The sequence below is a fragment of the Crinia signifera genome, chromosome 4 (assembly GCF_055691185.1).
Source record: "Crinia signifera chromosome 4, ASM5569118v1, whole genome shotgun sequence".
In the NCBI taxonomy this organism is placed as follows: domain Eukaryota; kingdom Metazoa; phylum Chordata; class Amphibia; order Anura; family Myobatrachidae; genus Crinia; species Crinia signifera.
The window spans coordinates 220954096-220977652 of record NC_139220.1 but is presented as its reverse complement, the minus strand read 5'-3'; the positions used below and the strand labels follow the sequence as shown (position 1 = coordinate 220977652).

General features: G+C 42.2%; 1 protein-coding gene across 1 annotated transcript in view; it reads left to right on the top strand.

Moving 5' to 3' along the window:
- Positions 1-23557, top strand: part of MINDY2 (MINDY lysine 48 deubiquitinase 2) — a 77961-nt gene that overhangs the window by 49952 nt on the left and 4452 nt on the right. Inside the window, exons 5-7 of the mRNA XM_083183817.1 lie at positions 9418-9520; positions 10740-10882; positions 18819-18992. Coding sequence (XP_083039943.1) covers positions 9418-9520; positions 10740-10882; positions 18819-18992 — 420 coding nt within the window. The remainder of the gene's footprint in view (positions 1-9417; positions 9521-10739; positions 10883-18818; positions 18993-23557) is intronic.

Here is a 23557-nt window from a genome sequence, read left to right as displayed (position 1 = left end):
GGGGCGCAGGGTATTTTTTATATATATATATATATACCTGTCAGTGCTGCTGCTGCAGTGTCATAGAGTGATAGATAGTGAGAGATAGAGAGATAGTGACAGAGAGTGATAGAGACTGCTATATTTTGTGTCTGCTGCCCCCCTTTTGTGCACCCCCAGCAACTTTTTGGGGGTGCAGGGGTTATTTTTCATATATATAACTGTCAGTGCTGCTGCTGCAGTGTCATAGAGTGATAGATAGTGAGAGATAGAGATAGTGATAGAGAGTGCTAAATTTTGTGTCTGCTGCCCCCGCCTTTTGTGCTGATCACTATATCTGAGGTGATCAGCAACTTTTTGGGGGTGCAGAGGTTTTTTTTTTTTTATATATACCTGCCAGTTGCACTGTCAGTTGCACCAAAGGTTGTGCACCTGCTGCCCCTCACTGGTAATCAGTGTCGCATCACTGATCACCTTTTTTTTTTTTTTTGTGTGTGCTGTGGGGTCTTTTTTTAATTTTTTTTTTTACACACACTGTGATTTTGTGGGTGTCCTGTGGCCACTGTGCGCTGATCAGTGACGTACATCACTGATCATCTTTTTCGGCACAGGGTTGATCTATTTTTTTTTTTTTTTTTGATCAAATTCCTGTTGCCTTTGAGCGCTGTTCAGTGACGGACGTTACTGACCAACATCTGTGCTCAATTTTTGGCGCAGGACCTTTTTTTTTTTTTTTAACCCCTTCAATTTTTTTTTTTTTTTTTAACCCCTTCAATTTTTTTTTTTTGTATAAAGTATTTTTTTTTTTCTACACTACATACACACTACACACTACATACCCCCCGGGTTGAAATAAAGTTTGTACCCCCCCCTACACTATACACGTGTTGAAACATTTCACTACCAGTAACACAAAAATAAAAATGGCATCCCAAATGTCATCCCAAATGTCATCCCAGTCATCCAGAAGAATGTATTCAGCGGAGGAGGCATATGCCATGCTTGCCTCTGACTCTGACACAGCCAGTGAGGCAAGCGGGGAATTTGAAGGATTCGTCTTAAGCTCCTCTTCCTCCTCTGGTGATGAGGGACCCCCTCAAAGACGCCCCCGTAGAGCAGCTGAGACCCACCCCCCAATAATTGATCTCGTATGGACCCCACCACCAGACAATTTTGAGCCCCAGGTTCCTGAGTTTTTGGCCATGCCAGGAATCCAATTTGATTCCACAGGTCTCAGAGAAATTGACTTTTTCAAATTATTTTTCTCTGATGATTTTATAAATTTAATGGTGGACCAAACTAATTTATATGCCCAGCAGTTTATTGCTCAAAACCCCACGTCATCATTTGCTAGGTGGACCCCTGTAGATGCAGTAGAGATGATGACGTTTTGGGGTCTGGTGTTTCATATGGGCATAGTAAAAAAGCCAGAAATTAGGCAATATTGGAGTACAGATGTTCTGTACAGCACCCCATTTTACCGTATGGCCATGCCCCGGGCTCGATTTGAGACGATCCTTAAATTTTTGCATTACAACGATAATGCACAGTGCCCACCCAGAGATGATCCCACCTTTGACCGGCTATTCAAAGTCAGGCCGGTCATTGATCATTTCAGTGCCAAATTTGAAGAGATGTACATCCCAGATAAATTCATTTGCATAGACGAGTCCCTTATACATTTTAAAGGAAGGGTTAAATTCCGCCAGTACCTTCCCAGTAAGAGGGCAAGGTATGGCATAAAAATGTATAAGCTGTGTGAAAGCACCTCAGGGTACACTCACAGGTTTAGGGTATATGAAGGGAAGGATTCAAGAATTGAACCGCCAGAATGCCCCCCCTCCCTCGTAGGTGTTAGTGGAAAAATTGTCTGGGATTTAGTGCACCCCTTCCTGGATAAAGGTTATCACCTCTATGTGGATAACTTTTACACTAGCATCCCCCTGTTTAAGGCCCTTGGTTCAAGAGGTACAGCAGCTTGCGGTACTGTGCGCAAGAACCAAAGAGGCCTCCCAAAAACGCACATTGCCCAAGTAATGAGAAGGGGTGAAAGCAGGGGAATATGCACAGAAAATATGTTGTTGGTCAAATATAAGGACAAGAGGGATGTCCTTATACTGACAACAATTCACGGAGACAGTACCACCTCCGTCCCTGTACGAGGTACCAGTACCCACACCTCAAAACCTAATTGTATCCTGGATTACAATAGGTACATGGGCGGAGTGGATCTTTCAGATCAGGTACTGAAGCCGTACAGTGCCCTGCGGAAAACAAAAATCTGGTACAAGAAGCTGGCCGTGTATATCATCCAGATGGCACTGTATAACGCTTACGTGCTATTCCGTTCTACCGGCCAGAGGGGGACATTTATGCACTTTCAAGAGGAAGTCATAAAGGGCCTAGTATTTGGGAACCAGCAGGCAGAGGGCCCCAGTACTTCTAGTACTGGCCCCCGTATTATACCAGGGCAGCATTTTCCGAACGAAATCCCCTCCACTGCAAGAAAGGGCAGGACACAAAAAAGGTGCAAAGTTTGCTATAAAAAGGGAATAAGAAAGGAAACTATTTTCCACTGTGAAACTTGCCCCGACAAAACCGGCCTATGTATAAAGGAGTGTTTTAAAATATACCACACATCTATGGATTATTAGGTTCATCATTTCACCGTGCTTCGGGGGTCTTGCTAATGCCACATAGCACCCACCAACATTCCACCAGAATCTGAGCTGCAAAATCCAAAAATCACTCCTTCCCTTCTGAGTCCTGCCATGCACCCAACTGGTATTTTTTGGTCACATATGAGGCATTGCCATACTCGGGAGAAATTGGGGCACAGATTTTGGGGTGCTTTTTCTCCTTCATACCTTATGAAAATGAAAAATTTTGAGCCAGAACTGCATTTTTGTGTAAAAAAATGTAATTTTTCATTTTCACTGCCCAGTTGTATCAAAATTGGTGAAACCCCTGGGTGTTTGAAATGTACACTATACCCCTAGATGAATTCCCTGAGGGGTGTAGTTTGCAAAATGGGGTCACTTGTGGGGGGGTTCCACTGTATTGGTGCTTGGGGGGTCTTGCTAATGCGACATAGCACCCACCAAAATTCCACCAGAATCTGAGCTGCAAAATCCAAAAATCACTCCTTCCCTTCTGAGTCCTGCCATGCACCCAAATGGTATTTTTTGGTCACATGTGAGGCATTGCCGTACTCGGGAGAAATTGGGGCACAGATTTTGGGGTGCTTTTTCGGTACTCTTTACCTAGAACGGCGCCCATCGCGGTGATCGCGACATCGCGGGCAGCACATAAACGGCCGCGACGCGATGCCCGCGATCACCGCGATTTTCCCATAGGGAACAATGTTAAAAAGCCTAATTGACCGCGATTTTGCATTCAATGCCCGCGATTTTCCCATAGGAATCAATGTTAAATGGGCTACAGAGCCCAAATAGCCCCAATTAACCCTTAAATGTCCCCCAAATTTTTGTACGCCACCCCACGATCCACGCCAACCCGAAGCGTGGCGAGCGCAGCGAGCCCGCTAGGGGCGGCGGTACGCGTCCTCCGACCTTTTCATGCCCTACTATCCACGTCGGCGTGGAGTTGAGAATAGAATAGTGTGGCGAGCGCAGCGAGCCACCGAGCCCGAAGCGTGGCGAGCGCAGCGAGCCCCGCGAGGGGACGCGGATACCTTCACAGTTATACGCGTCCCCTCGCGGACTTCACAGGTGTCCGTGGCGACGCGGACACCTGTGAAGCCCGCGAAGGGACGCGTTTACCTGTGAAGGTATCCGCGTCCCCTCGCGGGGCTCGCTGCGCTCGCCACGCTTCGGGCTCGGTGGCTCGCTGCGCTCGCCACACTATTCTATTCTCAACTCCACGCCGACGTGGATAGTAGGGCATGAAAAGGTCGGAGGACGCGTACCGCCGCCCCTCGCGGGCTCGCTGCGCTCGCCACGCTTCGGGTTGGCGTGGATCGTGGGGTGGCGTACAAAAATTGGGGGGACATTTAAGGGTTAATTGGGGCTATTTGGGCTCTGTAGCCCATTTAACATTGATTCCTATGGGAAAATCGCGGGCATTGAGGCATTTTACAGTAAAATCGCGGTCAATCAGGCTTTTTAACATTGTTCCCTATGGGAAAATCGCGGTAATCGCGGGTACCCGATTTTGATGTACCCGCGATTTACCCGCGATGCCCGCGATTACCGCGATTTTTTTACCCCCGACGCCCGCGATTCTGATCGCGGGCGCCGTTCTAGGTAAAGAGTACCGCTTTTTCTCCTTCATACCTTCTGAAAATGAAAAATTTTGAGCCAGAACTGCATTTTTGTATAAAAAAATGTAATTTTTCATTTTCACTGCCCAGTTGTATCAAAATTGGTGAAACCCCTGGGGGTTTGAAATGTACACTATACCCCTAGATGAATTCCCTGAGGGGTGTAGTTTGCAAAATGGGGTCACTTGTGGGGGGGTTCCTAAATTTTAGCATCTTATGGTGCCTAGAAACCTACATGGTGCCTAAAAAATAATCTCATAAAAAGGAGGCTCCAAAATCAAGTAGGTGCTCCTTCTATTATGAAGCCTGTGGTTTGGTCAACGTGCACACTAGGGCCACATATAGGATATTTATGAAAACAAAAGAATTGGGGGAATCAATTTTTAGTCACATTTCTCTAGTAAAATGTACTGTGTTCCTTAGAAATATGTATTAAAATTGCAAATCTGCAAAAAAAATGAAATTTTGAAATTTCACCTACACTTTGTTTTAATTCCTGTGAAACACCTAAAGGGTTAACAAACTTCCAAAATGCTGTTTTGAATACTGTGAGGGGTGCAGTTTTTGAAATGGTATCATTTATGGGGGTGTCTCACATACAAGTCCCTCAAAGTCACATCAGAACTGAACTGGTCCCTAAAAAAATCAGTGTTTGAAATTTTCTTGAAAATTTGAGAATTTGCTATTCATATTGTAAGCCTCCTAGTGTCCAAAAAAATTAAAAGGAAGTTGAAATAATGATGGAAACATAAAGTAGACATATGGTCTATGTTAGTTATTAACTATTTTGAGTGGTATGATTATTTGTCTCACAAGCAGAAAATTTAACATTTTGCAAATTGCAAAATTTTCCATTTTTTTCACGACATTTTGGTATTTTTCACAAAAAAACACAGACTGTATCGACCCAAATTTACCACTAATTTGAAGTACAATGTGTCACGAAAAAACAATCTCAAAATCACTGGGATAAGTAAAAGCAAAAAAAAGTTATCCCCACTTAAGTGATACATGTCAGATTTGAAAAAAAGGGCTCTGTCAGGAAGGCAAAAACTGGCTCTGTCAGGAAGGGGTTAAAAGCTGACAAAATATCAATAGTCAGCCAGGCTTTGTCAGCCTAGTATTCTCACTATATACTAAAAGCAGTTTCTAAGTTAATTGATTAAGACCCCACCCAGCCAGAGCCCCTCCCACTAGCAATAAAACTAAGATAAACATATGGTAAGAGGTTACATACCATCCCAGCCACTAAAACATTCAAACTCACTTTAATTCTTAATACAATTGCACAAATACCTATAATAATGCAATATGCAGGCAGAGTGATGGTGACTCAATACTGGCAATGGCATGTAAGGTTAAATACCTATAATAATGCAATATGCAGGCAGAGTGATGGTGACTCAATACTGGCAATGGCATGTAAGGTTAAATACCTGTAATGAGATGAATAAGAAGAAGACAGGCGTTACATCACAATCGTTCCAGAATAAGTCCAATCTTTAATCTATGTAACTTTTTTCTCCCTACTTAAAAATCTTCCTACTTTAAAAGCTGACAAAATATCAATAGTCAGCCAGGCTGTGTCAGCCTAGAATTATACAAGTAAAATTATACAATTTTAAATCGCATACCATTGTATATGCGATAGAATGGCATACAATGCCATACAATTCGATGGTATACAATTTAAAATTGTATACCATCGCATGCCTTATGGTCTGCGATGCGATGGGCGCCGTGCCTGTACACAAGTACCGATACATTTTTTAAAAGAAGGATGTTCACTGCTTCGTACATATGCCATGTTACCTGAGCAGGTCTCCAAGTTCTCATGGAATTTCTTCTCCATGTCGTTGGCACCTCTCATCCTTTCCTCTGATGATCATGTGGTAGAGCTTCTCTAGTCAATTATGCAAAGTTAATTTTTTTTTTATGTGGGGGGGGGGGGGTGACTGTCATTGAATGTCTTTTTTTTTTTGGAAATTCTTTTATTTTAGAAATATATATTGAAATTGCTCTAACTGGAAGTACAAGTTATTGGTTAAATGGAAGCTTGTACACTACTTTTGGCTAGAAATTAGGATTTGTTTGGAGAGTATCTGGATGATTCACAGATTGTGTATAGGTAGACAGTCAATAGGTTGACAGCAAAAGGTTGACATGCACTAGGAAGACATTGGCAAAGGGGTGACGCGGCAGTGGTCAACATGAGGGTTTTTTGTTTTTTTTCAGATTTTGTGTGTTTTTGACATATTTTTTGGGGGTCCTTTTTTACACTTTAGCATGCATGTGGTTGCCGATTGGGAATGGTAAAGTGTGTTGAGCCTAGCGTTATTAGACGGAGGCACCTGCCCCATAGTGAGGGCACATGCTTCACTAATAAGAGGGTCCGCGTGCTCGGGTGACATTGACATCCAAAAACCTCTAAAACATGTTGACCTTTCCATGTCAACCTTTTGTCACTGTCAATCTAGTACAATGTCGACCTAGACATTGTCTGTGAGCTAATCTACACCCTGTCTGGAGTATCACTGTATCTGAGTGTGTATTCAGCTGTGGTGTCTTGCACCGTAAAGCTTACGTTGTTCCCAGATGTGACTGCTACCAAGAATAATACTTAAGTGTGAGCCACTCCCGTAATATTTTATCTAGAGTTTCAAATGTTTTATTGTTAAAAACCTCTAAGAAGATTTAAGGTCCATACACACTGAGCGATTTTTCTGCCTGGTCAGTGATTTTCACAGGGGGTGGACGACTTTGCATAGCAGGACGCTACGGAAAGCCATCCACCCTGTCACTCAACTGCTGATAATACCATTAAATGAACAGCAGTGGCCAGAGATTATGCGGAAGCACGCATCAACGCTCTCAACTCATCGTTGGTCGGTACACGCTGGGCGGTTTTTGAGCTGAAAGCTGCTCAAACTACAAAAATTAGCTGCTTTCAGCTCAAAATCATCCTGTATGTATGGGCCTTTAGAATACTAGCTGGAAAATTCTGTTCTTTTCCGGCTAGTATTCAATTGCAACCATTTGCCAGAAGTTTTTATGATAAGTTTTCACTGATGTAGTTTCACTTTTTTAAAGTCGGAAAAGTGAAAAATTACAAAAAAATTTCATAAATGGCCACAATTTCGACAAAAACACGTGCGTCTGCGAATAAGTCCAGTAAGTGTTCTATGCTATTGTCTGGTGCATTTACAAAAATATAAAGCGGTTTCCTTATTTTGAAGAATACATCAGAGATACAATCTAGTATCGTTTTAATAGCATCCCGATTTGATAATGTATGCCAAAACCTGGAAATTACTCAAGAACAATTACATTTCCCATCTAGTACCAGATTTTTATTCCTTTCAACCAACCAGTGTGATGAAAGTTGGTCTAGAGTATGACCAGCATTACAGAGTGAACAGCATGCACGAGCAGCTTATTAAAATGATATGCTGCATATGATGTTCTGTGCGCGATGACGGCTGTATCTGTATACGAGGTGCTACATTACAGTGTTTTCCTGGGAATTTCATTTCTTATGCAGATCCACTGCTTGCGTATCCTATTTGCTTCATTTTGCAAATAGTCATATGGCACTCATGAGTTTGTATAACAAAACTTGTATTGCATGGAGGATAGATGTAAGAGGACATCTGTACAATCAATTCTTTCATGTCAAAAGCCTATTATACCATTAAATCAAGGCTTAAAACATTTTTCAGAATATAGGAGCCCGGCCATAGTGTCCCCCCAAAATATATATAAAACTTAATTCCTATAACTAATGGGGTACCACCAGTCAAACCAGCCCCATGCAGCTACATTGCTGTGCAGATACCCCTGGTCAAACATCACCACCATTCACGGTGGCAACATTAATGAGCAGCTAACCCATCCCTCCCTTCCTGGACTAAAAAAAACTTGCTGATGGCATAATTTCACAGATTGTGTTTTTTAAGTGAGGGAGTTAATGCCAAGTTCTTTTTATTAAAGATCAAACTGCAATTAATCATCCATAATTACTTTATTCCTGCTGCATTTTACTGCACTTTTCGAATGTGAGTTTTGATTGGAAATAAAACCGTGAACCATTGACCCTGAAAGAAAGCCATTTTATTTCAATGAACTAACCGCACAGAAATCTACATTACCCTAGATCAGTGGTTTCCAACCTTTTATGGGGCGTGAGCTACTCTAGACAAAATAAACTGCCTGTAGAGCTACTAAAATAAAAAATAAAAATCTGCTTAATTTAAAAATGCCCTTTACAAATTATGCCACACACTGTAATGCCTCTGACACATTATGCCACATACCGCGATGCCCCAGACACAATATGTCACACACTGCAATGACCAATATGCTGCATACATGCCTCCCAACACTAGAGGCAGAGGAGAAGGGACATCTGCACATAGCGAAACCATGACCTACTATCGTGGTTCTCCTGCGAGGCCACATCCCCCTTTTTTTTTTTCTGCTATGGGGACATGGCCAGCACTCTGGCCATGCCCCAACCTCTCTGAATAGATGCTGTGCTATATATACACATGCCACCAGCATTGCCAATTACACAATACCCGTAGTAATGCCATAAGCACAGTGGCGGCTCCTGCTATAGGGCTGCAGGACTGCAGCCCCTCCAGTTAAAATCACAACACCAGAGACAGACCGCACCAGAGCTCCGGTGCTCCCACCACTGCAGCTCTGGTGCTGGCTGTCTGTGTCTCTGACACGCTGGTAACTTCCTCTTACCAGCGCTCCATGAAGCAGTGGGACAGACACAGCAGCAGCCCAACCCTGTTGGGAGGAGTTCAGCATGTAGTAGATTACTATTAGAAGCTGCTACTGCTCACCATACACAGAGCTGGAAACTCCTCCCCATCTTGGGCTGCCAGTACATGGAGCGATGACAGCAATAGCTTCCAACAGGACGCCATTCTGTGCAAATTGCCAGAGCTACAGTGCTTCTAAGGGCTGTTGTCTGTGCACCTTTTTTAAACAAAAGTAACCATGTCTATACTGTATGTTTACAGAAGCTTTGGAAAGCAGAGTGATTTGTCTGTATTCCTTCATCCTTTAAATTTTACCTGAGGAGAAGAGGAATGATGCTTGATGCAGCTTCAGTGATATTTTTATTTTTTATTTCCATCTCCCAGATTGCTGAGGTTGCAACAGCTGTGGGTAACTGTAGTTACAACCAGCTGGTGGAGAAGATTATTTCATGCAAGCAGTCAGAGAGCAGTGAGCTTGTTAGTGAAGGTGGGTGAGTGATTTTGATTATTATTTTGACAGTGTTGCTGGATCAGATCTCTGTATTTCACATATGTTGCTTAAAGTTTAATCAAAACATATGGACATTTACATACAATATGTACTGTAATACAAACAAAACTGATTGTTCTAAAATGGCCGGAAAATCTGCTCCAGGTTTACATCATAATAGATGGCTTTTAACATACCTTGTAGTTATCTTACATTGTACTTCTCATACTTTAATGTATTGACTGTTATATCAGGACTTATATTTGTGTCACAATAGAGTTGTATCAAGAACTTGAAATTAGTGGTTAGCCTGCAACACCACGTTCTCATCCAAAGTGTGTAACATTGATTGTATGTTGTTCACCATATATGTATGTACAGTACACTGAACTGCGAAAAATCAGAGGATAGCAGTATGTAAAGGTAATGGTAGATGCTGTCACTGTACTTGTGATTTCTTGGAAATGGACAGACCTACATCAATTTTAGGGTGGTATGCACGAATATCCGCCGCCATTAGCCGCTACCGCATTCTTAATAATCCAATATGCACGAACATATGGGATTATTAACACAAAGAACTGCTCTTTCGATAAAAGCTATCCTTTGCAATTTGGTCCGGCGCTGAACTTCCGGGTCTGAGACCAGGAAATCCTCTGTGCACGCGAGACTGACTGCGCCAGCTGCAGGGTATGCTAGGAGGGATCCGTGACTGATCCCTGTAGAGAGAAGCCTATAAGGCGGCGTTCACCTGTTAGCTGACCTCTGAATATATGCAGCCCAGCGATCAGTTCTGGATCAGGCCCCAAGAACAGAAATTCACTGAATAAATTGGCCCCTGCTCCCACCCTTGAAATGTAAACCCATTATGTAAATATCTTTTTAATAATTAAAGATTTTCAGCAAAAATAGCTGTGTGCACACACTACTTTGGTGACAGATATACTGTATCTATCAGAGATTTTGGTGACAGATATACTGTATCTATCAGAGATTTGGTCAAAGTATTATGAAATGAAAATCTCCTAATGTGTATGGGACTTAAAGCACATTGCTGTCGAGCAGTGGTCAATTTTTTTTCCCCCAGTTTCAATATTTCGTCAATGTGCGGTTATAGGGCGAGTAAATGTATTCTGTAGAACGCCTTATATGTTGCAGTCCATAATGATAAACTGGTTTTTGCATGACCCTTCTACACTATTATGTTCTCTTGTAGGTTTTGTTGCTGAACAGTTTTTAAATGGAACAGCGACTCAGCTGACTTACCACGGACTAAGGGAGCTGTCCTCATCCCTTCAGGAAGGAGAGTTGTGTGTATTCTTCAGGAACAATCATTTTAGCACCATGACCAAATATAAGGTATGGCTCATTGCATTGTTGCTTGATTGTAATATTGTGATACAGGATTTTATGCACTTTCTATGCAGTTATTTATGTGATAATACATGTAATGGATAGTGACACTAGAATGTTCTGTTAATATTTAAAGATCCATGACAAACTTTAGTTCAGTAAAATGTTTTGCTTGTGTGGTATAAATTGTAGTGAAGCACTAAAAAAATACTGGTAGGTTAATTGGCTCCAATCAAAATTAACCCTAGAATGTCTGTTTGTGCGTGAACATGTGTTGGGGAATATAGATTGTAAGCTCCACTGGGGCAGGGACTGATCTGTAAAGAGCTTCAGAATATGTATGCGCTATATAAATAACTGGTAAAAAGAAGAGATGCGTGTATAGAAGGTCACTGAGTAATGTTGGGTACACACCAGAACGATCATGACTGTGAGACGATTGTACGCACGATCTGTTGGAGTACACGATCTGCACATGATCCTATCACTATCTGTGCCCCATACCTCCCAACATGACCCTCTCCAGGAGGGACACATTGCTCTGCTCCTGGGATTTCCTCTTAATTTTTGATTGCCATCACCTGTAGTGAAACACCTTTCTTATTAGTTAACTGGTTCAAAAACAGGTGATGGCAATCATACATGAAGAGGAAAGTCCAGGAGCAGAGTAGTTTGTCCCTCCTGGCACGGGTCATGTTGGGAGGTATGGTACCCAGTTGAAGGGATTTTTTATTAATCCTGACTGCAGCAGGTAGGATCTCCAAATGACCAGCGGTGACGCGCATTGGATTGGAATCTGATTTAATACAAGCCCAATTTACATACAATCATTCGAAATTGCATCGAAATTGAGGGGATTGAGGAAAAATCATTGTGGTGTGTACCCAGAATAAGAGAGAGCTGAAATTGAACTTTGAGTGAAAAAGGCTGTGAGGAAAAGTGGGCATAGCCACATAAAAGGGGTGTGGCCCTGCAAAAGGGGGGTGTCCTTAAGTGTAATGTACCACACCATGTACACACGTATTGATGCATAATACCCACGGAATGAGTCAAATTTCATAGGTTTTCTTATTAAGGTGATAGTGTGAGCGGTGCACAGTGCCCTGCAACCCGCTGTACACACAACGTATAGCCCAGGCATTGACACCTGCACCGGGCAACACACACACACACACACAACCCAGCGCTGTGCCGCACGTAGCAACCCGGGTCCCCTGCACGCCTCGCACACCAGCAGCCTGCCAGTGACCACGGGACGGTTAATCCCCTTGTAGCGGTGGGTGTGGGGACCTGTAAGTACTGGGTGTCACACAGCTCGGAGGCCGCAGTATCGCTACCACTCACCTGGTGCAGAGCAGGAGCCCAGCGCAGCCAACAGCTCGGTGCGGCCTACTAGCTGATCCCTCAGGGTAACACAGTACCGTTCTGGCTCCTCACAGCCTCCCCTGTGCTGCGCTCCCCAAATACGGCTAGCGGCCCCTCCATCTTCTGCAGCATCTGCACACAAAGTGGCCGGCAACTGGATTGCGGCCAGCATGAGGCGCAAGGACCCTTGGGGGGGGGGCGACCGTCCCATTCGCCACCCTCTGTATCCGTGCCTGGCTGGAGCCTCCTTGTCGTCAGCTGGATCCGGACTCCTGACCTGCACGCCCAGTAAAAGCTGCAGCCGTTTCCTGCAGATGCCGGCTGCTATGGGGATGGCGCGGGAGGGGGAGACGACACACTGCCACTCCTCTCCAGAAAGGGCAGGTGTCCTGCAGGCCGCGAACCTTCAGATCACTGCTGGCCACAGTGATCAGAGTAAGAAAAAAAAAACAGTGCTTGAAGTGAAGTGCCGGTATACCATACCGTTGTATACCGGCCCACTTCGAGCACTGGCTCTGGATATAATAGAATTGCCCATTGTGAAGTTATCCCTTGCATTAAAATTGCCATGGCTTCTGAACGGGAATAAATTGCTCCGCAATGTTGCCTAATTTAATCTAAATGTTAGTGTATTATTATATAGTGTTTTTATTGCCATGGGAAGAGAATTTCCACTGCTTAACAAATCTGCTGTTTTAGCTCATGTACTCTGATTCTTTGCAGTTTAGTTTTTAAAGCAGCAGAATACATTTTATGCTGCAAATGACCTGCATAAAAACACATTTCTGCTGAGTAAACCCTGCAAAATGTGAATTATATGCTCTTTTTTAAGCTATAATTGTATCTCTCTGAGTTATTACTGCACTATAAAATGCTGAAAAGGCTGTGTCAAAATACCCCCGAGGATCTTTCTATCAAATTATTACATAAAAAAAGAAAATGTAACACATGGAAAAAGGGGGATCAAAAAGGAATACACTTGCCATTTTATATGGGCTGTTTTTTATAGGAATACATTTCCATTGTACTATTTGTGCAGTATTTCTTTCTATTTAATCATTTTGCGTGTGATTACAGGTTTCACAGATGCTTGAGCGATTTATGAGTTTGCTTTCAGGAATCATTTTTAGCAGTAGTTGACTAATAACTACAATATTTATTTATTTACAGTTTCTTATATAGCGCAGCATATTCCGTTGCGCTTTACAATTGGAAACAGCGATTAAACAAACTAGGTAGATACAATCTGACGTGGAGGTAGGAGGTCCCTGCTCGCAAGCTTACAATCTATAGGGATAATAGGAGGGATATATAAGGATAGAATTCCATAGCATGGCAGTCCCATCAGATTACAAGATGGGATACAACTAGATATGAATGCTACTGGAGGTTGTGTGGGGGTCCTGAATATGAAAAGCTAGCCTGAAGAGGTGAGTTTTCAGGGAACGCTCAAAAATTTTTGGATGCTAGAGCAGAGTCTTAGTGTGCGTGAAAGGGCATTCCATAAGGTGGGTGCTGCCTGACAAAAACCCTTAATTCTGTTTTAGATATGTTGTGATTGAGATGGCGAGATGACATCCAAGATGAAATGGTAGAAAGACATTCAGAGACACGGAGCAATACTGATGGTGATAATTCCGGGGAGGATAGATAGATTTGAGTATCATCTTGTTAGGGGATCAGCACACTGGCTGGAAGCGACCCGCTTTTTTCCAGTGTGTTACTACTTTTAGAAGTTCACACAAACTGAGAGCGCAGCGCAGAGGCTGACAGAAGCATGTCCTGTCAGTGTGCTGTGTGCGGAGGGAAGCGGTCTGCTCCCTCCACACCGTGCTTAACCTCTGCACAAGACAGGTTTCCTGGGCTTTGGGGGGTGTCCAGAACTGTCTCCCTGCATAGCGGGGGCATCGTAGGGGACGGACCCCCCGCGATGGCTGCGGCCATCTTGGAAGAGTTTATCGGCTGAAATTCCTGTGCTGGACAACTCAAAGTGATCCCAGGAAGAACGTGATGCGCTGGAGATAGGAGAAACACTGGTGGGAGCGACTGAAGGGGGAAAAGGCGCCTTTTTGGCTTCCTTCCCCGCTGAAACAGAGACTTCCTTCCTTCCTTCCTTCCTACTACATCAAAACATTCAGGGACCAAGTTTGGGGCCTTTAAGCCTTCCTTTCACTAATCCATTCGGGGGAGGGGAGCGTCTAACAGAGTACAGGCAGGAAGAGGAAAGTTTCCAGCCAGTAAGGGGAAGGCACCCAGATCCCGTTTCGGGGCCTTTGCTAAGAAACGTGTCCAAAGGAGAGGATAAGTACTCTTTATGACGGGCCTGAGACTCCCCATTCTGGGCTCCGAGTCGAGGTAGGGGGGGGGTTGGCTCCTGCAGTTTCGGGACAGGTGGAGAGATTCCACCTCGGACCCCTGGGTTTATTCCATCATTTCACAGGGTTACAAAATAAATCTCAAGGGGTCTCCTCCAAGAAGATTTCTCCCTACGCCTTTACCATGGGAAGCTCGCATGTGGAAAGCATTCTTGGGGGCGGCAATGTCTCTTATAGAGAAAGGGGTAGTGGTTCCGGTACCTCAGGAGGAAAGGAAGAAAGGATTTTTTTATTCTTTTCCTGGTCCCCAAGCCAGACAGGTCATTCAGACCCATTCTAAATTTGAAATCTCTGGGTGGACCATTTTCACATGGAATCTCTTCGATCAGTGCTGTTTAAGCATAGAATTTCTATCATCAGTGGATATCCAGGATGCGTATCTTCATGTGACTATCTGCAGGGAACATTAGTCCTTACTACGGTTCACGATAGGAGAGACTCATTTACAGTTCCATACTCTGCCGTTTGGTCTGGTCACAGCGCCGAGGGTCTTCACGAAAATGATGGCTGTCATGGGAGCGGCCCTCAGGCTGAAGGGGATAGTAATTATCCCTTACCTGGATGACCTCCTGTTCAAGGCAGAGACAGCAGAAAAGTTGCAGGAACATTTGGCTATTGTGACCAAGTTCTTTCAGGACCACGGGTGGTTGTTGAACCTCCCGAAGTCTCATTTGACTCCCACGCAGAGACATCCGTTTCTGGGGCTGATTTTGGACACACACTTACATTGTGTGTTTCTACCAAAATCCAAGGCAGTGGACATTTGGTACGGTTGATCCTGCATTCTCCAAATCCTACAATTTTGGCACGGTGTGAAGCTGATAGGCAAGATAGTGGCGACCTTTGAGACTCTGCAGTTTGCACGGTTTCACTCGAGGATTTTTCAGTGGAACATTCTCTTGTTTGTCAGGGAACTCAAAGACCATGAAGCAGGAATGGTTGTCCCTGTCTCTGGAGACAAGGGAGTCTCTGCTATGGTGGACTGATCTGGAAACTCTGCAGCTGGGGTGCTTTCTCTGCTCGTGGGATTGACTGGTTGTCACAACAGACTCCAGTCTCAGGGGTTGGGGAGCAGTGGTTCTACACCAGAGGTTACAGGGGTGGTGGTCCAAGGAAGAATCCAGACTGACCATCAACATACTAGAGCTCCGGGCAGTTTGGAACACCCTTCTACAGGCAGAGGATCTTTTGAAAGGGTCACCAGTATGCGTACAGTTGGACAATGCTGTGGCTTACTTGAATCAGGGCGGGACTCGCAGCAGGATGGCAATGCAGGAAGTCTTGCAGATATTAAAGTGGGCTGAGGTGAACATTCCTGCTCTGTCTGCTGTATTCGTTCCGGGGATCCGGAATGTCAAGGCAGATTTCCTCAACCAGGAACAGCTGCTGGAGGGAGTCTTCCAGGAGATAGTGTCTCGCTGGGGACTCCCAGAGGTAGACTTGATGGCGTCCAGGAACAACTGTCGGGTTCCCAGGTTCTTACAAAAGCTAAGAATATGGGAGAGTCTTCGCTGGATAAGGCTGCACTGTGTATGCTGAATCAGGTGCAAAAAGGTTAGAAAAGGGATTTTATTCACAAAATGACAAGTTTAAATTCGTTATCTTCAATACAATGTGTGCTCAAATAGTATATAATAACGACACTGGAAAACTTGAATGCATGAATATAAAGGTGCCCAGAGTTTGGAGATCTAAATTACTTTTGTGATTACTTTTCCACACCTGTTTAATTGCATTTTGCAAGACACAAAAATGGTAGTGTAACATGTATGACTTATAGCAAAGGATGTGATGCTTGGGAAGGGAGAATTTTGTTCCAGTAGATTGTGAACAGCATTGGACACAACAATATTATGTATACCCATGCTTACTGGATGTTGCATTAGGTAACATGGAGCTATATTCAATGGGGCGGGGCGGGGGGGGGGGGGCGACGACGACAAGTAACTGACGGCGAGCAGCTCCGTTAGCCCACTGTTCGCATTCAACGCTCCCCCTCAGTCTCTGTTTCCACCATGCCTGCTCCCTGAGGCGAGGTGGAAATGGCGAGTGCTGCCATCAAAACGGCATGGCTTGCCACTATATGCAGCGGGCTTCCTGCATTTGCGGTGAACCTCGCTGCTCCAGGGAATTCTCACCGCTCTGACGGTGAGGATTTCCCCGGTACATAGAATACAGCGAGCGGACGTAGAAACTCCCCTAGCCGCTGCTCACCAAGGACATTGAATACTGACCATAGTCTAAAGGGGGGTACACATGGTGAGATTTTGGCAGGAGATTTTGAGAAGGTTAGCCAAAATTTCCCAGTTTTTCTCCAGCTTAGGAGATACTGGCTTATCGTAGTTCTCTATCATAGACAGACTGTGCGGTCAAGGCAATTTTGACTAGATCATAGACTATCATTAGTAAGGCTGCATCTACACATTGTGTTTTTGACAGGTCCCCTTTTTAAAAGAGACATGTTTGGCAGGAAGGTGCCTTCACGTGTAAATCTATGGCTGCGTCTACACCTTGCGTTTTAGCAAGATGCAGTTGAACAGGATCTGTTTAGCAGGATGATTACTCAAGAGGATATATACACAAGCCTGCTGCACATGATTTGTGTAGACACAAGAAGCTGCATCCTGCTAAAAGCCGATGTATAGATGCAGCCTTACACAAAATCTTGGTCAAAACCTCCAGTGCATCTAATCAAAATCACTTAGTCATAATTGGCCATTAGCCAATATCTCACCGTGTTTACATGGCTTAAGAAAACTACAAACAGGCAGGGTTGGAAATGGAAAGCCACTTATTTTTCATCAAATCTTTTATTCATGGTTAAAGAACAGGCATTGTGGAGGTTTTTTTTTTTTTTTTTACAGAAATGTGTGGAACATTTGTGTAAAGTAACTATGTATAGTTGTTGCAGTGGTCACATTATGCCAGCATCTAAGATTGCTTTCCTTTATACAGATGTTGGTCTTACCTTTCATTAGCTTTGTATTCTACTCACTCGCTGATGGCATGGAACCTTTTCGGTTCTCTTAGCAAAACACAATTTTACCTAAACTACACACACAATGCAAGGCTTGATTATCTTTACGTGTTGTGTTTTCCTAGCTATTCATTTTGTATCTACTGTACACAGATGGTTTTTATATTCACAGGAGTCCTCTTAGTTTGTAAAATCTAACAATATGAAGCCCTCTCAGTGCAACATTTTCCTTCCTTTATAATGATTTTATATTGTTGTAGCAGTCGTTAACCCATCGTTGCTGCGTGACTGAATAAAATTAATAATCAGCATCACTGAATAAAATTAATAATTATACATGTTTTTTTCTTTCCTACTGTTTTAATATATTCTGTAGTAAAAATGTGCTTTTATTTTCTTATTGTTTTGCAAATTACTGTTTTAATATATTCTGTAGTAAAAATGTGCTTTTATTTTCTTATTGTTTGCAAATTACTTTAGTACTAAGAAATGTAATGTGGTTTATTTATGTGGCATTTATGGACTGTCATCAGTTATGGGTGTAATTTGAGTGGCATTACAGATATAGGGGAGCCCCACATATAACTGACCATGTGAGAACTTCAGTGCAAGTCCACACCAACATTAAGGTCAGTGTTTTGGGTGCAGTGCGCAGAGGGAACCAATACAAATTGGCTGCCTGCATGTCTCAGACTTCAGTGCTACAGAGTCAGCAGTATTGCAGTCGGGGACATGCATTTGATGGCCAAATGCAACTTGTGCCCTCTGAATGCTGCACCCCACAAACCGGACTGGCTCCCCCTTGTTCCCTCCCTTCCCTATACTGACATGCACATTTTGTACACTGCTGCTGCACGGATCAGTAGTTGAGTTTATCTCTGCAAACAATTTCTAATGTCTTATGGGTGTGTTGCAAGTGTTTGTATATAGCTGCTGAGTCTACTTTATAGTTGGTGCATGTCTGGGGTCATAATAGTGAGCACCTCAGCCCTTGCACATACATACACATGGATTCACTCAGGGAAGGGATTTTTAGAGGTAATTACATAGTCATGACCCTCAGGTGCAACCCCCAAAATACACAAATGCGTCCACTTTTGAGACCCAGTGCATTTTGGGAAGATGCTATGAGCAGTTGCACCCTCCTAATTTGAAGTTGTAAAATAACATATTTCGAACTATTAAGTATTAAGATGGAACTTTAACATGTAGTTTTGTCATTTAGGGACTGCTGTACTTGCTTGTGACGGATCAGGGATTTCTTACGGAAGAGAACATTGTCTGGGAAAGTTTACACAATGTGGATGGAGTTGGAAACTTTTGTGACTCAGAATTCCAATTAAGACCGCCATCTGATCCAGAAACTGTGTACCAAGGACAGCAAGACCAGATTGATCAGGTTTGTTGAGATGCATATGTTGTGCGATCAGTGCCTGAGTGTATGTGGAGTTTAGGAGTAAATCAATAAAAGGATTAATTTGCTCCTTGAGGAACCATGGTGCAATGTTAAGAGTACGAATGCATTTGTATTTTTTGCAACCCGAAAAAACTGGGACTTGTTTGGCCTGACAGGTCGAAAAGTCCCAAAATGTGTGCTGCTCCACTTTTAGGATCCACCCACGAATCCCAAATGGTATGCTTGTAAAGAGAAAATAAATTAAGCGCACCAGTCAGCAGAAAGTATAAACATTTACTTATAATAATCTGACATACATGAGGGTTATTGAATAAAAGCTTGCCATAGGAAGTCTCAAGGCGGAACTGTGGGACACACACGTACAGCACCCGCTCAGGCGATGATCAAACACCGGCGGAATACGGAACCGACAGCTACCAGCCAGGGAACTCCAAAGGATCGACACCTACCAGCACAGATGTCACCACGTCGAGACCACAGCGTGGCACCCAAAGAGTTTCCTCACAGACATGGACATATACTGTTGATCAGGGTCATTTTGGGTAGTTTCTGTTGTCATTATGTTTTAAAAAGAGTAAACACAGTTGTTTGACAATAAATGGTTTCACCCAACCGCTAACCATGAGTGAAAAAAGAGAGAACCTACTACTCAGAGACCTGTGAAGCCTGGAGAATACTCCGTGCAAGTCAGGGCTTGCAAAGATATTCTTCCTTGTTATTACCACTATGGAAAAACCTAAAATTCCCAGCTTATGAAACACACCCATGCTTCCGTATGTGGTACCAGGGTGGACTATGCTATCTATATCAATTTTTAGATGAGACCCTCACTAAACCCTTATCAGGTCCTCAATTGGAAAGAAAATACCCAGAGCTGGAATTTCCTTTATTCCAAAAGGCACAGACTTTTAGTTATATAGGAAAAATAACACAGGGACTAACAATAGAGGAAAAAGGAGATACAATTGACACTTTAATAAGAAAAGGCACATTGAGCTTTTCAACCTCACAAATTAATAATCAGTTAAAAAAAACACTTAATGTAAATTCAAGCACTGGAGGGTTATATAAATGGAGGGGGGATTTTCCTAATCTATCCATGGATAGAATCCTCCAATCCTATGTAAATATGAATAAAGAATTAGAAGCAATCACATTCACAGAAATGAACCTAAAAATATTGCACAGAGTATTATACTCCAAAAATGGGTTTCTTAATGAAAAAAAACTCAAACACAAATTGTTATAAATGTAACTGCATCGAAGCAGATATAATGCACTGTTTATGGGAATGCACAATAGTAACAGGATTTTGGGAAGAAATACAAAACTATATAAATAGAGCACAACAGATTGATTTTAGAATAACAAAAGAATGGGCCCTTTGGAATATCTACGTAGAAGAACAAAACAAGAAACTAGAGAGAGGGACAAAGAAACTATTAAATAAAATAGCAGCAGTATCAAAGAAAACACAATTCTTTCGAAATGGATAGAGAAAGAGCCAATCCCATTAAATTTAATGGAGTCTAGGTTACAACACCTCTTCCAAATGGATTGGATAGAGGCAATATCTAACAAGGAAATAAAGGGGGAAAAATTCATAAAAATTTGGAGAGCATATATAGATCCACTAAACGACACACTAAAAGGGGAACTCAGAAGAAGCTTTGGGTCAACAAAATGGTATGAGGAAGAGAACGTAGGTTTTAATAGACCATTCTAGAACCCAACGGGAGGGGCAGGTGCGGGGGGAGGAGGGAAACAGGGGAGGGAAGGGCAAAACTAGATAGAACTGATATCCGGACCGATAAAGGGGAAATAAACAGGGATAGGAAGACTAGAACCCATACAATAGGAGGAGTAGGATTGTGTATTGTGTATTTACTTTTTTTTATTTATGTTATATTGTCAAATGTATGTGATGTAAGTGAATGTATTTTTGTACTTTGAATAATAAAAAAAAATATGAGTGAAAAAAGTTTGCTTTATCATTCATATTCTCATATTCATAGGCCCTTGTCCCCTCCCCCGAGGGGAGACTGCTTGTGAAGTCGGGCACGTTCTGCCGAGATCCCTGTTCAATGCTGTACTGGAAGACAGCATTGAACAGGGCCCTACCACCATTTCCCCTGTTGGGAATGGCGGCGGGAGATTGAGGACTCAAATATTTGACGAGATCTTTACTATTCTAAATATTTATGCCCCCAACACTCCTAATTTGGACTTCTATAACAAAATCTCTAATTTATTATTATCTAAACCACAATAAATCTCATTGTAGGAGGTGACTTCAATTTGCTATGTGACACATTGGATAGATCTTCCCCCTCTCCAATCCCATCACTCAAGACACAGTGATGGCATACATGTATTACTCATAATCTCATAGATTCCTGGAGATTACTGAATCATCATAGTACTTCACATATTTTTCACAAGTCCACAAAGTCTTTACAAGAATAGACTATCTTTTAACAGATGAAGCTCTTCTTTCGAGACTCTGTTGTTCCGAAATAAAAAATATCCTCATTTCTCACCATGCTCCCATCTAAGTAGATATCCTTAGGATGACTCCAATTAATGTTAATCTCACTTGGTGATTCACTTCTTACTTTTATTTTAAAGATTATTTAATTTCTAACCTAAAATCTAAATGGCATGAATATTCGGAATTGAATACTATTCATAGATCCAATCCCATTCTATTTTGGTCTACATCTAAACCATTTATGCGGGGCCAAATAATAGCATATATTTCATGTAAACATAGGGAACGCAGAGAAAAACTTGATCACATTACACAAAACCTAACCTCTGCTTACCATAAACATATAAATCACCCTACTGAAGAGATTAAAACGGACTATTCACAACATAAAAATCTCTTTGAGTCTTACCTGAACCATGAAGCCCAATTTTTAAAATTGATTACATTAAACTAAACTACTTCAAATGGGGTGGCAAATCTGGAAAACTATTGGCTCGCATGGTGAAAGAATAAAATAGGAAATTCATATTTCAATCTCCCAGTCCGAAATAGCTGCTAAATTTCTTTCTTCTTTTTCTAATATATACTCACCTACTAATGGTAGTCTTAACTTGGTGAATTCCTCATTAAAAGAAGTCAACTTGCCTATACATCTCCCTATACAACATACTCTGTTGGAGGCAGACCTTTTGGAAGCAGAGGTTCATACAGCTATAAAATCATTAAAATGCAGGGCCAGATGGTTTACAGGGGGAATATTGCAAAATTCTAAGAACTGAACTAGCTTCTGCCTTGTCCTCTCTCTCTCCTCTTCCCTTATGTTTACCCACCATCTTCTTCATTCTCTACTTCATCTTTTATCTATTTATTTATTTTCCTTTTTATGAACCTGTTCAAGCAACAGTCTATAATAAGAATAAACATGCAGGTAATCCAATATTTTACAATGACTTAATTTGTAGTAATAATCTACATCTTTAAATTTACTCCCCTCATAAATACCGGTAATTGCATAAAGTTTTAAAAAAATTAAAATTGGACAACACTGATTGTTTGAATTCTAAACCTAACGAATCACAATATTGTACATTGTCTATATTGATCTGCATTTTCCTTTTCTTTTATTCATGTTTATGTACATCTTGATTCTTATCTGTTGTTTATCTTTCCTCAATTACATGTATAATCATTTACTGTGATATTCATTATGCTCTTCAAATGTTAACAATCTAAAATTGTTGTTGCCTATAGCAATTTTTGCTTATCCAAATAAAAAATAGCATTTAAAAAAAAAAATAAACATCGTTCAACATTCAATGTAGAACATTTTTTAATAAAAAAAAAATACAATTTAAACATTTAAACCAGACTGTCTTAATTGCAAAAAATAAATTAGATTGCAAAAGTTTAAGAACCAACAATGGGTGTCTTGTAAAGTAAACGTAAAGGGGATTCTATAAGAAATATGCCTGTGCTTGGTTTTACCCATATTATACATGATACCAGCTGCGTGACAGTATTACTGATATACTGTACATGTATACAAAAGAGATATTCGCTATTGGTGCTCGGCAAATATGCTAGGTTAGGGACTTGGAGAAAATTGGGGTACATTGTCAATGAACTGCAAGCTTAAATGTTTTGATCAAAATATGACAATCCCCTATGTTTTTGTTTTATTTGCTACATACACACAGATTTGCAGTATATTATCATTAGTGCCAATAGCAAATGTCTCTGATTCCATATTATTAAGCCCCGTACACACGGGGGAGATAGGTTGCTGAGCAATATATTGCTCTGTGTCTCCTGTTCATCAGTAACCAGAGATGGTCGCTGATGAAAAAGAAACTGCCGGGGGGAGCCCGGCAGTGGAAATCAGCTGGTTGCAGGAGCATGTTCCTGCGATCACTACAGGGGTAAAAACGTGAGCACGCACCCAACGATATATCGCCGGTGCACACTCCCATCGCGGGCAATATGGTTGCTCAGCGACCATATTTCCCACGATATTACACAAAATCCCCCCGTGTGTACGCACCTTTAGACTAACTTG